This window comes from Choloepus didactylus, chromosome 2 (assembly GCF_015220235.1).
Source record: "Choloepus didactylus isolate mChoDid1 chromosome 2, mChoDid1.pri, whole genome shotgun sequence".
Classification (NCBI taxonomy): domain Eukaryota; kingdom Metazoa; phylum Chordata; class Mammalia; order Pilosa; family Megalonychidae; genus Choloepus; species Choloepus didactylus.
Window position 1 is genome coordinate 192,281,058 of NC_051308.1, and position 17,031 is coordinate 192,298,088.

A 17,031-nucleotide genomic window follows, 5' to 3' on the forward strand; every position below is an offset into this window, starting at 1 on the left:
AAGGAAGGTGGGCTCTGGAGCCAGATGCCTGGGTTCAAATCCCGGCTCTAACACTCACAAGGGAGCCCTGAGGGTGGTGGGAAAGGCTCTGCCTTGCAAGCCAGGGATGCAGATGCTGGTGTAGGTGCCTTGGCCTTGCCCTGGTCCCTCCTCCTCTCTGGGCCTCCATTTTCTCATCTGTAAAATGACTGAGGGGGTTTTGATTGAATCCACTACGGGGCTTCTGACGCGGCTCTGCAGAGCGGCCCGGGAGGCACCACCGGCTGGAGACCAGGCCCTCGTCCCCCACAGGAAGCTTGGGCCTCCCCGGCCGCCCGCCCCAGCCGGCCCCGCCCGCGGAGGAAAAGGAGCGCCCGGGGTCCTTCCCCCGACGCGCCGCGCCCAGCCCGGCCGCCTCGCTCCGGCTCCCGCTCCCGGAGCTCCGCCGTCTGCTGCAGCGGGGCCGAGGCTGGGGGGCTCCGCACTCGGTAAGTGGGACGGGGCGGCGATGGGGGACCGGGCGAACTCGGCGGTCCCCGGAGTCGCGCCGGGCCTCGGAGCCGTCCCTGGACCTGGCGGCCGGCCCACGTGCCAGCCCTGCGCGGACCCTGCCTTCCGCGCGGCTCGGGGATTCTCCCGGCCCCGGGGTCTCCTCGCCCCAGCTAGATTCTAGTCCTTCCCCTGCTGGGCCCAGGGCTGGGGCCTTGCGCGGGAGGAAGTGCCGGGCTGTTGGCTCCACGCTTTTATGTGTGCAGGAACCGGAACGCCAGGTCCGCCGGAACCACCCGCACCACCCGAACCACCCGGAGCCCCTCTGCTGCTCCTTGGCCTGTGGGGCTCCTAAGCCCGTGCCCGGTCCACTATCCTGGCAACCAAAAAAGATAGCAGAGATCAGAGAAGGCAGACCCGTGGCTGGGGAGACCACGAGCCTCTGGGAGGAGCAGCGAAGTGGCCGCGCTGGTCTTGAGCCTGTGAACGCTGTCGCTGTGGCTTGTGTGCGAGTGGGCACCTCGGAACAGGACTCTTCCTTCATTCAACCATTCGTCATCACACTCACTGACCTCCCACGGTGTGTCAGGCCCTGGGCACTCTGGCCCCTACCCACCGAGCCCACCTAAGAAAGGCACACACCAGACAAAACAGGTGCAGCGTAGGCATTACAGGGGCAGGGACAGATGTTTGGAGAGTGGGGTTGGGGGGTGGCATGCAAACAGGGTGGGATCTGCTGTACCTGGCATTGGGGGAACACTTCCCAGTGGACGTGCCCATTGAGCTTCTCTTAAGCAGGGTTTTTTTTGGGGGAGGGGCGGGGGTGACACGACACCACACTGGGGAAGAGCAACCCAAGTAGAGGAGACAACTAGAACAAAGGCATGGAAATATGAAGCAGCACGGTGTGTTTGGGGAACTGTAATCATGTTGGAATGGTGGGAGTCAGGGTGTGTGGGTGGCAGAGGACTCAGCTCCAGACCTTGCTCTATGCCCCGAACGCAGCAGGAGTTGGCTCGGGACGGACAGAGAGATTGCTGGTGGCAGGCACCATGCCTGCAGACAGGGAGCCCTCAGACCTCATCAAGACCCTGCACCTGGTCTTCCTTGCCACTTTCTGGGGCATGCAGATCTGGGTGACATTCATTTCAGGTGCGTCTCAGGGAAGGGGCCATGACTTTTGCTGGGTTCCTGGGGTTGTTGAGCACTTAATGCATGCCTGGCACCAGGCTAAGGCACTTTACAGTCTGTATCTCAATGCAGCATCACAGTAATCCCACCCCCAATTTTGGCACTAATACCCAATTTACAGATGAGCAAATTGAGGCTCAGAGTGGTTAAGTGATTTGCACACAGCCTTTATGTAGCAGAGCCAGAATTCAAATTATTATCGGTGAGGGTTTATGCTGCATGCTGTTTAGACAGAATGATAAGCCCTTACCGGGAAACAGAGCCTTGCAGTATACACAGCTCTTAAACAATTGTGTGAGGCAGACTGAGAGTGTCCCCATTTTACAGATGGGAAAACTGAGGCCCGGTGAGGAAAGGGACTCTCCAGGATCAGGCAGCCTTTGGTCACTGGCCCTATCTGTCTGTCCCAGGCTTCCTGCTTTCTGCTTCACATCCCAGGATGCTTTCTGTAAAACGGACATGACCCTTCTCAGTCTTGCTAGGCTTCTGGTACCCAGGGTTTCTCTGGTACCCAGGGAGGTGACTCCTGAGGACTGTGCCCACTTATAGTGGGACCTTGTCTCCCCAACCCTGCATAGGGCCCTAGAGCCAGGGCAGCCTCTCATCTGGGGTTTGAGAAGCCAGGGGTCAAGTCAAGGGAGCATCATCAAAGACAAAAGACCAAGTGCCTGGTGCCCATTAACAACTAATACTGACCACCTACTATGTGCTGGCACTGTTTAGGAGCTGTATGTGTTCTCTGCCATTTAAAATATCCTCATAATAACCCTTTGAGGAAATGCTATTATTAAACCTCTTTTAAAGATGAGGAAACAGAGGCACAAGGAGGTTACAGAACTTGGCCCGAGTCACAGTTATTAAGTGGCAGAATCGGGCTTGGAACCCTGGTGCTCTGACCCCAAAGGCTGTTTGACCATTACACTCCAGCTGCCTTGACCCTGGGTGTAGATGGGCCCTGGGGAGTAAGGGGGGTGGTGAGGGAGGGGCCTGGGACCCATCACTGCTGGCCATTGATGCCCCACCCACTCTACCCCGCAGGCTTCGTGATGGGCAGCAGCTTACCGCGGCACACGCTGGGCTTCATCCAGAGCCGCCTCTTCCCCTTCTACTTCCACACTGGTTCTGTTTGTGCCTTCTGCAACCTGATGCTTTTTGCCATGTACCACCCACGGGAGCTCCTCAACGAGAAGGAGGCCACCCAGGTACACAGGCCCCTTGCCCTCCCAGCCCAGCTCCAGGTCTGGCTGCCAGACAGAGTTATGGCTAACCCCCTAGCCCCTCTGGGCATACCACTCCCTGCTCAAAATGCATCAGTGCCTCCCTGGGATGCACGGAATCGGGTGCAAATGCCTCAGCCCAGAGATCAAGGCCATTCACCTGGTCACAGCTCTGCTCACCTCCTGCCACTGTGTCCCATCCCTTCTTTGCTGTAGCATTACTACACTGCCTCACTAGTCCTCAAACACATCAGTGAAGCATCCATGATACATTCTCTGAGCACATGTGTTGTGCTGTACATCAAACATAGGCCCAGCCCTCGAGGAGTTCAGTCTGGTGCTGTGAGTGGGTGATGTGTGGGACAAAGACAAGGGAACATACCTGGAGGGTGAAGTGTCAGAAGAGGCTTCTGTGCCTTTGCATGTGCTGAGCCCTGTGCCAGGAATGCACTTCCTTGTTTTCAGCTTGGGCTTCTTCCCCTTCTGAGTCGTAGTTCACAGGTCATCTCCTCCAAGCAGCCTTTCCTAGGCTCACCTCCCACTTCTCAAACCAGAATCAGTCAGTACCTCTGCTCAGCCAAGTCATGCTGCTTGGGCCTCCTTTGCACCCTCATTTCACAGTGGCTGGTTTCCACATCTCTCCCTGATGACCTGGGAGTTCCTTGAGAGCAGAGCTCAGTGCCCAGGGTGGGGCCTGGTCCATAGCCAGCTTCAGTGAAGTTTCCGGCAGAATGACAGGGTTGTCCCAGCCCTGGTGTGGCCAGAAATGTTCGACCAACCTCCAAAACAGTGGGTGGGGATGCACTTCTAACCTAAAAATCATGGGCTAGAGGTAGCTGTCCTGGGTTCCAGGTGTCTGGGACAGGGCTAGGAAGCCATCTTACAGGATTGTGCCTTGTAAACCTCATTGCTTGCACTCTGGCAAAGTCCCTTCACGCGCAGGGAGTGTCTGATTTGTAGGGGAAGGAAAGTGGTATATCACTACCATTTGTTGAGTGCAGGTATTAATGATCTCATTTTGCAGAAGCGTCTGAGGCTCAGAGAGGTTAAGTAACTTGCCAAAGGCACTACAGCATGAGAGCACGGATGTGAACCTGGGTCTGACTGAACTCTGTGGCTACCACTATTGTGTGGGGGTGGGGTGGGGGGAGGTGGGCAAGATGCAGCAGTAGGCCATGTCCTGACCTTTTCTCTCCCATCCTGCTACAGCTGGTCATCTTGTTTCTATGTGTGGCCATGGCCATGCTGAATGCCCAGTGGTTTGGACAGATGACATCGGACATCATGGGTGACATGCACCTCATTGAACAGAGCTATGGCCTGGGCCATGACATTGGCCTCTTCTCCAGGAAGTCCTACACCCATCTGCGGGCCACCAACCCCCGCTACCAGGCCCTCTGCAGCCAGCTCACCCGCTACCAATGCCTGTCATCCCTCTGTAACCTGGGCTGCATGGTCTGTAACGGCCTGAGCCTCCTCTACCTGGCCACACACCTCTCCACGCTCTAGTCCCTCCTGACAGAGGAGGGGCTATGTGGCATTCTGCAGATGAGCCTCTAGCTCTGTCAGGGGTGAGGAGGGAAAATAACCTGCTGTGCTCCAAAGACCCTCGAATCTACACCCTCCCCTAAACCTGGAATGTAAGAGCTACAAGGGGCTATAAGGACAAGGAGAGTTGGAGGTGCAAAATGGGCCTGGCCCTGGTCTTTACACAGCAGCTCTGTCCCATGAGGCCAGTGGGGAAGCTGACACCTGCTCTCCCCCCAACTCCCAGGGTTTGTGTTGGGCTCAGTCTCTGCTTCCCATGTCAAGGGTGGAGATGAAAGTGCTACAGAACCAGACAACATGGCATACATCCAGTCCTTCCTTTCCCTTTCCCATTTTACAGATGTGTGGAGAGAAGGAATGTCTTATGACCTTGGAATGACGGTGGGTCAGGGTAAGACCTCCAGGCCTCCATTCTCATGGGGCCAGTAGCACATGAATACAGAATCACATCTCAGAAGGGTTGGGACTGTTTTCCTTTTCCCATATCTGCTGGTGATGTGAGGGCCTAAGGACCAGAAACTACTCTTACAGACTTATTATAAATGTTCCAACTTACTTGGGCTAGTGACTATTGTGAAACCAGTCAGACTGAATAAAAGTTCTCTATTTTATTTTTTTGCTCTGGTGCAGTTTCTCAGCCTCGGCACCGCTGACATTTTGGGCCAGACTTGGGAAGGAGGCTGGACTTGTTAGATTCCTGACCCAGGCCACAGGCTGGGACCTGCACCTGGAAGGAAAGCTGCATGGTTCTTTGTAAATATTCTATAGCAAATTTCCCTTCAAAGACAATGAAACACAACTCAAAACCCCAAATTAGTCCATCTTAAAGACAGCAGCTGGGTTTCAGTTTAATGATGTATTAGTCAGCTTTGCTATAGTAACAAACAACCCCCAAATCTCAATGCTTACTACAACAAACATTTATTTTTTATTCATGTTTCAATCAATGACTGCAGGCCAGCTGCTTGAGTTCTGCTCCATGTGTCTTATTATTCCGAGGCCCAGTCTGAAGGAAGATCCACTATTTGGGACATGTGTTCTCATGGCAGAGGAAAAGAGCACAAGACTGCCATGCAATGGCTCTTCAAGCTGCCACTTGAACATGGCACAAGTCATGTCTGCTCACATACCCTGGAATCAAGTCACATAGCCATATCCAATGTTTGTGAAGCACGGAAGTACACTCCTCCCCTGAGGGATAGGGCGGGCACTGCAAAAACTCCCATGCCTACAGGCAAGGATATATAAAATCCCCAAATGGGAGGTGGGGATGGGGTGTAGAAAGTGGCTACAGACAAAAATACAACCTATGACAATAATCCAACATATGAAAAGATTTTTCAGTCTTCAAGGCACGAAATCCTAAAATGTGAAAACTGGAGAGGAACTCAGAGGCCACTGCCCAAGTGTGTCACAATCCTCTATCCTGCAGATTTAAGAAAAACGGCAATTATTAAGGGTACTGGGTACTGGAGGATGCCAACTTGTATGGCATTTATAACTGCAGAAACTAGACCAGGTTTTCCTGCCCCATCTCACCCCAAGGCATCTATAGCACGCACTCCCAGATCCCCCTGAGCTCTTGAAATAGGTGGAAGCCAAGGTCTCTTAGCCTGGCCTTCAGGGGTAAAGTGAATACCTCAAAATTATATACATATTTTATTTATGTATAAATGTACAATTTGAGGGGTAGCTTCTCTAAGTCATCTAATGTGACGGTTCAAAACCATGTCACTGGATCCTGAGTCAGTCTCCACAGGCCAGTTAGTCACTTGTGTCAGTTGCTGTGGTAACTGCACTAGACGCTCCCTTCAGGGACAGAGGCTGGGGTTAGCACAGCTTAATAGTGAGTCCAGGGATAACACATCCAAGGCACAGAGTTTTGTGTCAACAGAGGACAGTAAAAACCAGCAGCACTGTGGCCAGAGAGGCTGCAGTTCAGAGAAGTCAGCAGCTCCTTCCCCAGCACAACACTAGGAAGGACTATCCCCAGGGTGACAGAAATAAAGGCTTGGACTCCAGAAATGCATCCAGCTGAATCAAGTGTGCTGGATTCCAGGAACAAGAGGGTGAGAGAAGCCATGCAGGGCCTGGCTCCCACGGCCTGGCTCGGTCACTTTACCTGGTGCACCTTTCTCCCACGGAGATAATTCTTGGAGAAAGGAGAGGATCCTACACAGACCAAAAATGCTGGTGTCAGGGCTTTTACAAAGTACCTGCAGTGACCACAACAAAAGACAAGAGGTTAAATGAATTATAATCTTAATCGTCCATGGACTTTTCTAACAACATTCAAGGTGAACTTCTGGATATGAACCAACATTAAAATTCAAGTTTAGCACATTCAATTTGTTTGCTGATTATAAATCTGGCAAATTAGCCTGACCATCTCCCCCCGCAACCTAGCCAGAACCTTTAGGCTAGTTTAGTCACATCATGCTTGTCTTGGCTAAACATGAAATCAAACTACAAAACAGGCTTTCATTCATTCAACAAAATTCAATGAGTGCTTAGGCCAGGTCCCATGCTGTAAACACAGAGATTAAAAAACAGACAAAAACCATTGTCCTTCCTCTCAAGTTCAGTCCTGGGGGAAGGAGATAAGGAATCAGTTAATGACAGCTAGGCCACAACCATAGAAGCACTTGTGAGGTACTGTGGAAAGAACAGTGTTAGCCCAAGGAGCACTGATTCCCTCTATAAGGGAAGGAGAATCAGGAAAGGCTTCCTGTCAGAGCTGGGCTTTAATTTGGGAAAAGGGTGGTAATGGGGAGAGCGGCAAGCAAAAGCCAGGAGGTGTGGAGAACCAGAGCTGTTTGCTGTTGTTGGGGACATAAAGCAAAAGGAGTGGCAGGCTGGGGAGACGGGCAGAGCCTGGCTTCCCAGGTCTGGGTGTTAGCATTACCCAGTGGGCCTGGTTCTGGACAGAGGGGCCTATGTCTTGGATCGATGCAGTTGAGCATCTGGAAATGCCAAAACCCAGCTCTGCATAGCCTCTGGCCTATGCCAGTCATTTAAAATGCAGTAACCTCCAACAGCATTTAGGTGACTTTCTGAGAAGCAGGAAATTGCTTTTCTTCCACAGATCAGTCTGTTTCTATTTAGGTCCCAGCCCCCCAAGCTTTGGAGATGGGGTAGGGTGGACCTCAGGCCTTTAAAAAATTTTGTGCAATTTGCTAATGACTGAGAAAATGAACAGCTAAAAATATGTCTATAAACTAGAAGGGAGGTTTGGGGCCTGAGGAAAACACTGCCAAAGAGAAACCATCTGGGGGAGAGCTGGGAGAATCTTCCCTCCTATCTGCCAAGCCAGAACATAAGCATCAAGACCACCCAGACCGCGTCAGCCATCCAATCCACCTCCTAAGCCTCTAATCCCTCCCCTCTACTGCAGGACTCAGTCATTGAAGAGTATACTTAAAATCTGTGCATTATTCTGTATGTAAATTTCATGTAAACAAACAGATATGAACCCTCTGTGGAACCATACTACCATTAGGATAAAGTTTATGCTCCTTAGCAGGTCATTTATAAGGCCTTCACGCATGGCCCTAACTTAACTCTCCATCCCTGCTTCCTGCCACAGCCAGTCACCCGCATTCCCCTAAGAAGTCAGGGTCTTTTAGCCTGTGTACAAAAGCATTTGCTTCTCTCTTCTTTGCTTTAATCAAAGCAAAGTCCAGCAGTCAACTTACAAACCTGCTGAGAACGTTCTCTTATAGTCTGGGAACACCCCAAAGTTGCAGAAAGAGACAAATTGCCAAATCTGACTTGCTGCTACTGTTAAAACAAAGATGCCCTCTTACAGTGGGACTGCCCTTTACAGCTTACCAGAGCACTTTGGCACTTACTCTCTCATTGCTTTCAAAACACCTGAGAAATATGGAGGCAAAAGTAATTATTTCCATTCTATAGATGAGGAAACAGCCAAGAGGCAGTCTGCTTAGAGTCACACAGCCAGGAAATGATGGTGTCTGACTTCAAGAGTAAATGCTCAGTATTAGGGGACATGGGCACAATTAGGAAGAGAAAGGCCATCTCAGCTGCCCGCAGGTACAAGAGCCAGGCAGCTTTTCCCTTCTCAGACCAGCCCCAGTTACTTCTCCTGAATCTGGGGGTGTCCTGGCTGTAGTTCATCGGCTAGAGTCAAGCACACTGCAATCCATTTGACCAATGACCCAGTTTAATGACCAGGCCAGTCTCCATGGTCACTGTCTCATACAGCTTTGTGCCCAGGAAAGAAGAGAGGGGAGCACAAGGCAATCAATCAGCAAACTTGGCAGCTGGCAGTGGAATGAGAACCTGGCTGCATCCCTGGATGCACCTGAGCATCTTCCCTTGTCTCCTCAGCCCCACAAAGGTGACTCACCTGGGGTGCTGCAGCACCTGCAGCAGGGAGCTCTTGGGAGACACCCGGTAGAGTTCTGCCTTTTCCTCATCCTCAAAGTAGACCTACAAAATTAACAGAGAAGCAGGAATTCAGATACAAATAAAGAACTTCCTCAACACCAGGTGTGTTGAGGCCAATCCTAGAGGAAAGTTGAAGAGATGGCAACTGCTATCAGCTGAATGCCTTCTTGACTCAGTTGTGGGGCTGGGTACTTCACATTTAGTCCTCCCCATAACACTGTAGCTCCATTTTCCAAAGACAGACCAAGGCTCAGAAAAGTGAAATAACTGCCAACGTAACCCAGCAAATAAACAGAGGAGTCCGGAATCAAGTTCAGGCCGATGCAGCCTTCCCTTTCCTAATGCTTCAGTACTAGAGCCATTAGGCCCGGGGATGTGGAGGGGGAAAGCCATGGTGGCCCAGAGCAGAAAAACCTGGGCAGAGTGAGAAGGATGTCCACACAGGGGATGGTCTTGTGCACCGTGTCAAAGCCAAAGCAGGGTGAGGACAACATCTACACAGGACGGCTTTCAGAGGGTGAGGAGAGCATGCCCCAGCCAGTGGAGGAGGACATACACATGGGGGGGGTGGGAGGATGCGGGGGGGTGGACAGCCACAGTGGGGTGAGAAGGACTTCCTTGTAAGATGGCTCTCCAGCAAGGGGTGGGGGGTGGGTCAGAGCCTGCACAGGGTGAGGAGGACAACCATGCAGAGGGATGCCCTGGTATGGGAAGTCAGAGCTCAAGCAGGTGAGCAAGGCATCCATGCATGGGACAGCCAATATGGGGAGTCAGAGCCCTGTTGAGCAGTGCAGGTGTCAGAGTCTACAAGGATGAGTAAGGCACTGATGTAGGGGGCAGAACCCTGACATGGGAAGTCGGGAGTCCAAGTGGGATGAGGAAGGTTCTCTATGGGAGAGGGAGCAGTGGTATGTGATAGGAGAATGAATTTACAGGGGGATTAATCAAATGAATAAATATACTGAGAATAATGAAAGCTACTGTTACAAATATAGAAAGGAAGAAAACAAGAATAAACACTGTGGTACTGGATTACAACTGGACATACCAATGACACTTCACGTTTTATGCATATGTGTATGTGTATACAGACATATTCACACCTGCACATATTCCCTAGCCATGTCCACTGAGAAGACATTTAAGCAGTGACTCCCCACCCCATACCCCTGAGCACACCTACTGCACAGACCTTGGCTTCTAAATCATTCTCCACTAAACAGAACCAGAGCAATTTGGAGAAATAGCTGATTACAGAGCTGGGGTGAGGAAAGCATAAAATGAGCCTGGAAGATCTTATGCCAGGAAGCAAGGAAATACTAAAAAAATGATGTGTCAAAAGGGCACAGGAGCCAGTTTGAAGGGATTCCCACTAGCCAAATTGAGGAAATTTGAGCATAAAATAAATAGCTATAGTAACAGATTATAACTTAATGAATAAAATAGGAAACTATAATCCAATGATTTAAATATGTTGAAGGTTTGATGAGCAAAGCAGTATTAACATTGTTTCAAAGTACCTCCCCATAAAGTAGAATTAATCACAAAGGAGAAAAGAGAAACTTTACAGTAGAGAAGGCTGGCAGGTGGCACTTAGATGATTAAAGTGAACATCATTCATAATGGGACAAACTGAAATTGTGTGCCACCTGATTGGACACAACAAAAAGAACACAGCATCCCTCCTGTGATATTCCAGCAAAATATGTATATAATCCAAATCTAGTCATCAGAAAACATCAGACAAATCCTCACTGAGGGACAGTCTACAAAATAACTGGTCTGTAATCTTCAACTGTGTTAAGATCAAGAAAGTCAAGGAAAGACTGAGGAACTCTTCCATACTGAAGGAACCTAAAGGGATAGGACCACGGAATTCAATGTGTGATTCTGAACTGGATCCTTTCGCTATAAAGAACATTACTAGGACAATGTGTGAAACCTCAACAGAGCCTGAAGACTAGAGGGGAGTAGTGCATTATTGTTAATTTCCTGATTTTGATGGTTGCATTTGAGATTATGAAGGAAAATGCCCTTGTTTGTAGGAAATACACACTAAAGTATCTGAGGGTGATGGAGCATCAGCTGGCACCTTACTCTCAAATGGTTACAGGAAGATAAATTCTTTGTACTATAAATTAGGATTATTATTTTTTTAAATCCCACAGAGGAACAAAGTAAATTTTCTCTTACCTCTAAATTATCAGGACAGTATTTTTGCTCCAAGTCCCAAGAGGGCGTTTCACCAAACATCACCGTTAGATGATCAATAAACCTAAGGATACAACATGTGCTTTCTGGGTATCACTAACTCATGATCCATTTTTCCCACACCACAGTTCCCGGACACCAATTCAAAGATATATCAAGAATATATAAAACATGAAATGCAGACTTATGCCATTTTTGACAGAATTTGCATACGTGTATCATTTGTCCTATTATTGACATAATAATTTTCTTTAAACTGACTCAGGCTTAACATTACCTACATTTAGCCACATTCTAAGCCTTACCCTATGAAGTCCACAAATTAAATGTGCTAGTTATATATTTTTTAATAAATATACACTTAAATTATTACCCATGTACTACCTAGAATGATTTCCTGTTTCACCTGTGATAGGTACTACTCTTTAGCAAACACAGGGTGTTCCACTTACTAGCCCAGTCTGTACTTGTGGGTGCGTGAGACTTGTGTCTGCCATTGCAAACCCAGTCAGTAAAGGTAGAAATAACGTAAACAAATCAGACTGTGTGAAACCCTCTAAACTATTCTCTTTCCTGCTCAACCAAAAATCCACCAGAGCCTCCTTCCAAGAGAGCAGGGAGAGAGCATGCATGCATGAGCAGAGAGCTCTTGCGTAAGTACCTGGAGTCCTCATGAAAAGCAGAGATGAAGTCCGATTGTGTATACTCCGGATACAGAAAGAGCACAGGCCAGCTCAGCCTGCCCTGGTCATCTAGACTCACCCTGGCTCCACAGGGGTTCTCAGAACTGAGTCCAACCAGGAAAAGCTCACCTAGACCTTCTGAGGCTGAATCTTCATCCTCACCAGCAACTTCAGAGACTAACTTGATGTTTCTAGCCTGGGTTAAAGACAGAAACACACACACACACATACACACACCCCTTACTGTGTGGGAGGATACAAACCCTTTTCACTGAAACAGGGAAACCATAACACTGCACGCTCCATGAAGCCCAATCCTACACACAATTCATCTTCATCACCCCTGAGGCCTGGCACATAGTAGGCACCACCTATTTAATTCCCTGGGCATCTACTACAATGCTGGACCCTGTGCCACAGAGAAGAGCCAGACACAGTTACCAGCCCTCAAGGATCTTATGGTCTAGTAGGGAAGGGTCAGGGGCACAGCTATGGACAGCATCACAATATAAGGTGAGAAGTAGAACTGTGAAACTGCAGACAATGGAATAATTAATTCAGCTCATGGGCTGGAAGTGACTGGGGAATGCTAAGCCTTGAATGAAGACTCCAGCAGGCAGAAAAGTTGAGGGAAGGAAGGGCATTCCACACCAAGGAACAGCATGTGCAAAGAAGAAATCAAGTATTGCATGTACAGAAGTGGCTAAGTTTCAGGTTAGCTAGAACAAGGAATACTAAAAATAATGTGCAATGACTTCATCTTAACTTTTTCACAGAAATGAGGGATAAATCAAGGGTCTGAATAGTAGGTTCACTTCTCATGTGTGTGTGTCTGGGTGGGAGGGCCTAATAAAGTTAGCACATGGGGAAAAAATTACATGCAATCAAACTTACCCTTCATGGTACTGTTTAAATCAGGGATTGGCAAACTTTTCTTTAAAGGGTCAGATAAATATTTTAGGCTTTATGGACCCAGCAGTCTCTGTTGCAACTGTTCAACTCTGCCATTGTAGCATGAAAAGAGCCATAAATGATACAAAAATAAGTGGCCATGGCTGTGTTCCTGTCACAGTTGGTGTGGCTTTGTGTATACCACTTCTGAGAGTAATTATTCTTATGTACACCAAAGTTTAGGGTATAAAATTAGGATAAAGGAGGGAACAAAATATTCAGATAACCTGCTTTAAGACAATGACTAAATCCCTCACTGTGAATGATGATTAAATGGAGAATTTTGTAGTATTCTATTCTGTTTATTCTGTTAATACATTTTAACAGACTGCTTGTAGTAGGAAGGAAACAATGGAGTGCTTAGCACTGTTAGGTTCTTAAGTAACTTAAGTAACTTACATGGGTGCATAATTTAATTGCATGAAGAATGAAACCAAGAACCTACCCCACAATCTCACAGAAGTATTAGCTCCCTTTTGAAGAACAAGCAAGTAAAGTCCAAACAGATGACTCATCAGGTATGAAGACAAAGACAAGATTTGCGTCAGACTGAATTCATTTCAAAATGCAAGAAAGAGAGGGAAGAGAAGGTAAAAATGTTTTGCTACAGTTAAGGAAGCAACATCCTGAAAACTCAGACTTTCTCAGGATGCACAGAGGTTAAGAGGAAGGACCTGGTTCTGACACACACGGGCTGTGTGGGGTTCCTTCACCTCTGTGAGACTGTCTCACCATCTAGCAAAACAGGAGCAAGAACGCCTGCCTCAGAAGGCTGCTGTGAAGACTCAATGAGCTAATGCTTAACCCAATGTTTAGCAAAGAGTGAATACTCTGCATATGATTGTTGCTATCCAGGGCTTTGGAGTCATACCCATATGTAATCTTTACTAGAAGGCCTGTGGCACCTTTATATTGGTAACTGTCAATTTAAAACCGATGCAACTCATCAGTTACACATTTGTAAAGAGCTGTACCTTCATTTTACAGTAAAGGAAACAGGCTCAGTGGAGTTCTGTAGCTCACCTGAGGCCAACACATGCATACAGGTGGGAGAGCTGGGACTGAACTCAATTGATCTCAACTCCGGAGCCCAGGCTCCTTCATCACACTGCTTCACCAAAGCAGAAAGAAAATGAGTAAATTCACTCAGGGAAAGCAGTCCAATAAAGGTTCCCCACAAGCTTCAGGATTAGTAGATTTAACAGGACCATAACCTAAGAGCCTCAGGTTTGAGAACTCACCTTGATGGCCTGGAGTAAAGCCTCATTCTGATTCTGCTCCTTCTTTTCTTTCAACTTTGCTTTCCTTATATCTCGCTGTTGAGTTCGCTGAAAATGAAATTCAGATGCATCAGTCCTAGGGAACTTGTTTACTCTTCTATTACCCTAACCGGATCAGAATTACTGTCTCTGGTCTCTATCCAACCCATGTTCCTGTGTCAGGGAATACCAGGGGGCAGACTCAATTCAATATTTACAAAGCACATGTGTGCCAGCCTAGTGGCAGTAGAAATTTTAAATTCTATAGTTTCTGTACACAAGGAGTTCACTGTCTATTGGGGGCAGGGCAGGGCAAGGGACACAAGTGACGATCCAGCATAGCAGGTGTGCTGGGTGTTACTCTGGCAGTGTGAAGTGAGTGCTCTGAGTCACAGAGGAAGGAGTGACTGATTCTGCCAATTGAGAAGGTGGACTTGGATGAGGGAGAGTACACCAAGAGAAAGGGGAGTCGCAGTAGAGGGACTGAACACAGGGCAGACAAACACCCTATGGGGAATTTTCAACTTCTCTGGTGTGGAGTATAGGATAACACTCCTGGAAAAATATCAGGGCAAGAATTTATTTACTCTCAGGGTTGTGGCTAATTAGAGGTCAGCAAACTTTCTGTAAAGGACCAAAAATAAGTATTTTAGTCTTTGTGGACCATGTATATCTCTAGTACATATTATTAGTACTGCCTGTTTGTTTATGACACTTAAAAAGTGGGAAAACCATTCTTGGCTCACAGAATGTACAAAAATAGGCCTTGAGCTGGATTTGGCCTGTGGGTCAGTTTGTCAGCCCCTGCTCTAAAATACAGCACCAACCTTCCCTCATCATCCCCACAAGGGCTAGCACAGTTCTCCTTTTCCTTATGAACAGTCTACCTTTCAGGGAGACAATGGCTGATAATTCCTAGCCATTCTTCTCCAATCCAGTCAACCCAAGAGAGAGCTGTGAAAATCATTTCTGCTGTCATGAAATGTGATCATGCCCCCATGGACTCCACTAGCCCCCATGGATTCCACTTTTTTTTTTTTTAACATGGGAATGAGATTTTATTTTGATCTCCAGAATATTAAAGTTGGAGGAAGAAATAGCTTTTATTGCTAGAATTTGACTTGTCATGGAGGGATCATCATACAAAATTCCATTTAGTAAAGTTTTAGATCAGTGACTTTGTCAATTAGTTCTGCTGGTCCTGGCCCAATTCCTAGGACAGACCGAGAGCCTGGTGCAATCTGAGTACATCTGCCTTCTCACTGACGAGACCAGACCACAATACCTGGTCCACATTAGAGGATGTTTAAGAAGGATGATCCAGACTCTGTCCCACGTTGTTTTTACACCAGTTTACACTTGGGGCAGCAATTAAGCAAAGAGCAGACAAGTATTCAAGTGGTTGATATGGCTCCCTGCTCCCTCCCTTATTAATTATTAAGAGTCTCACCTGAAGATTGGGACCTTTTAATAGAGACACTGAAGACTGGGACCTTTTATTAGAGAATCCTGTATTTTATTCATTATTAAAATACAGGATCATGAACAATCATGAATAAAGTACAGGATTCCCCATATGCCACCCCACCAGTAACACCTTGCACTGGTGTGGAACATTTGTTACAATTGATGACAGCACATTTTTATAATTGTACTATTAATTAAAGCCCATGGTTTAACGTAGGGTTTTACTGTTTGTGTACTGTAGTTCCATTGATTTTTTAAAATTTATTCTGTTACCATAAATGAAAACTAACATTTCCCATTTTAATCATATTCATATATATATTTCAGAGCTATTAATTGCATTCACAATGTTGTGCTACCATCACCACCATCCATTAGCAAAACATTTCCATCATTTCAAATAGGAACCCTGCATATTTTAAGCCTTAACTTCCCATTCCCTATCCCCACCCTATCCCCTGGTAACTTATATTCTCGATTCTGACTCTATGAGTTTGTTTATTTCAGTTGTTTCAAAACAGTGAGATCATACAATATTTGTCCTTTTGTGTCTGGCTTATTTCATGCAACATGATGTCTTCAAGGTTCATCCATGTTGTCACATGTAGCAAGACTTCATTCCTTTTTATGGCTGAATAATATTCCATTGTATGTAAGTATATATGCATGTACATATATATGTGTGTGTGTGTGTCTGTGTATGTGTACATGTATATGTATATATATAAATATATAAAAATATATAGCAAATGGAGGTCCAGTTTTCCCAGCACCATTTGTTGAAGAGACTATTCTTTCCCAATTGAATGGTCTTTGCCACCTTGTCAAAAATCAGGTGGCCATAAACGTGAAAGTTTATTTCTGAGCTCTCAATTCTATTCCATTGGTCTATATGTCTGTCCTTGTGCCAGTACCATGCTATTTTGATTACTGTGGCTTTGTAGTAAGTTTGAAGATTGGGAAGTGTGAGTCCTCCAACTTCATTCTTCTTTTTTCAAGACAGCTTTAGCTATTCAGAGCCCTTTACCCTTCCATATAAATCTGATGACTGGCTTTTCCATTTTTGCAAAGGTGGTCATTGGAATTTTGATTTGGATTGCAGTGAATGTATAAATTGCTTTAAGTAGTATTGACATTTTAACAATATTTACTCTTCCAATCCATGAACACAGACTATTCTTCCATTTATTTGGGTCTTCTTTAATTTCTTTCAGCAATGTTTTGTAGTTTTCTGTGTACAAGTCCTTTACACATTTTGTTACATTTATTCCTAGATACTTGATTCTTTTAGTTGCTATTGTGAATGTAATTTTTTTTTCTTGAGTTCTTCTTCCAATTTTTCAATGTTTGTGTACAGAAATTACTACTGATTTTTGGGTGTTGACCATGGACCACTTTGCTGAATTCATTTATCAGCTCTAGGAGCTTTGTTTTGGATTTTTCAGGGTTTTCTATATACAGGACCAAATCATCTGCCAACAGGGAAAGTTTTGCTTCTTCCTTTCCAAACCTGATGCCTTTTATTTCTATTTTCTTGCTTAACCGCTCTGGCAAGAACTTCCAGTACAATGTGAATAACAGTAGTGACAGTGGGCATCCTTGTCTTATCCCTGATCTCAAAGGGAA

General features: G+C 46.7%; 2 protein-coding genes across 10 annotated transcripts in view; one reads left to right on the plus strand and one right to left on the minus strand.

Moving 5' to 3' along the window:
- The first annotated feature begins 257 nt into the window (after nucleotides 1–257).
- Nucleotides 258–5,035, plus strand: LOC119527279 (transmembrane protein 205-like). Of its 7 annotated transcripts, none has more exons than XM_037827137.1 (5): nucleotides 306–467; nucleotides 735–1,122; nucleotides 1,474–1,620; nucleotides 2,698–2,861; nucleotides 4,086–5,035. In XM_037827137.1, the coding sequence occupies exons 3-5, from the start codon at nucleotides 1,521–1,523 to the stop codon at nucleotides 4,383–4,385; spliced, it is 564 nt and encodes a 187-aa protein (XP_037683065.1). In that variant the 5' UTR covers nucleotides 306–467; nucleotides 735–1,122; nucleotides 1,474–1,520; the 3' UTR covers nucleotides 4,386–5,035. The 7 variants fall into 7 exon arrangements, 6 of the variants coding, with proteins under 6 accessions (XP_037683065.1, XP_037683064.1, XP_037683066.1 ...); XM_037827136.1 differs by having other exon boundaries at nucleotides 1,477–1,620; XM_037827138.1 differs by having other exon boundaries at nucleotides 735–1,048.
- Nucleotides 5,036–5,247: 212 nt separating this feature from the next.
- TTC4 (tetratricopeptide repeat domain 4) overlaps nucleotides 5,248–17,031 on the minus strand; it is a 30,572-nt gene continuing 18,788 nt past the window's right edge. For 2 of the 3 annotated variants that reach the window (XM_037827131.1, XM_037827133.1), the window contains exons 6-11: nucleotides 13,921–14,007; nucleotides 11,707–11,924; nucleotides 11,028–11,109; nucleotides 8,794–8,876; nucleotides 6,547–6,640; nucleotides 5,248–5,850 (exon numbers count right to left, since the gene is read on the minus strand). In XM_037827131.1, coding sequence (XP_037683059.1) covers nucleotides 5,836–5,850; nucleotides 6,547–6,640; nucleotides 8,794–8,876; nucleotides 11,028–11,109; nucleotides 11,707–11,924; nucleotides 13,921–14,007 — 579 coding nt within the window. In that variant the 3' untranslated portion in view covers nucleotides 5,248–5,835. Of the gene's footprint in view, nucleotides 5,851–6,537; nucleotides 6,641–8,793; nucleotides 8,877–11,027; nucleotides 11,110–11,706; nucleotides 11,925–13,920; nucleotides 14,008–17,031 lie in introns of those variants that run through there. The other variant, XM_037827132.1, reaches the window with a different exon arrangement.

Excerpts from the sequence above, each read along its gene's own strand:
- LOC119527279 (XM_037827134.1), top strand. The coding sequence starts at position 1,404 with ATGGTGGGAGTCAGGGTGTGTGGGTGGCAGAGGACTCAGCTCCAGACC. Across the intron at positions 1,621-2,697 it reads CTGGGTGACATTCATTTCAG|GCTTCGTGATGGGCAGCAGC; the intron begins GTGCGTCTCAGG and ends TCTACCCCGCAG. Across the intron at positions 2,862-4,085 it reads ACGAGAAGGAGGCCACCCAG|CTGGTCATCTTGTTTCTATG; the intron begins GTACACAGGCCC and ends ATCCTGCTACAG.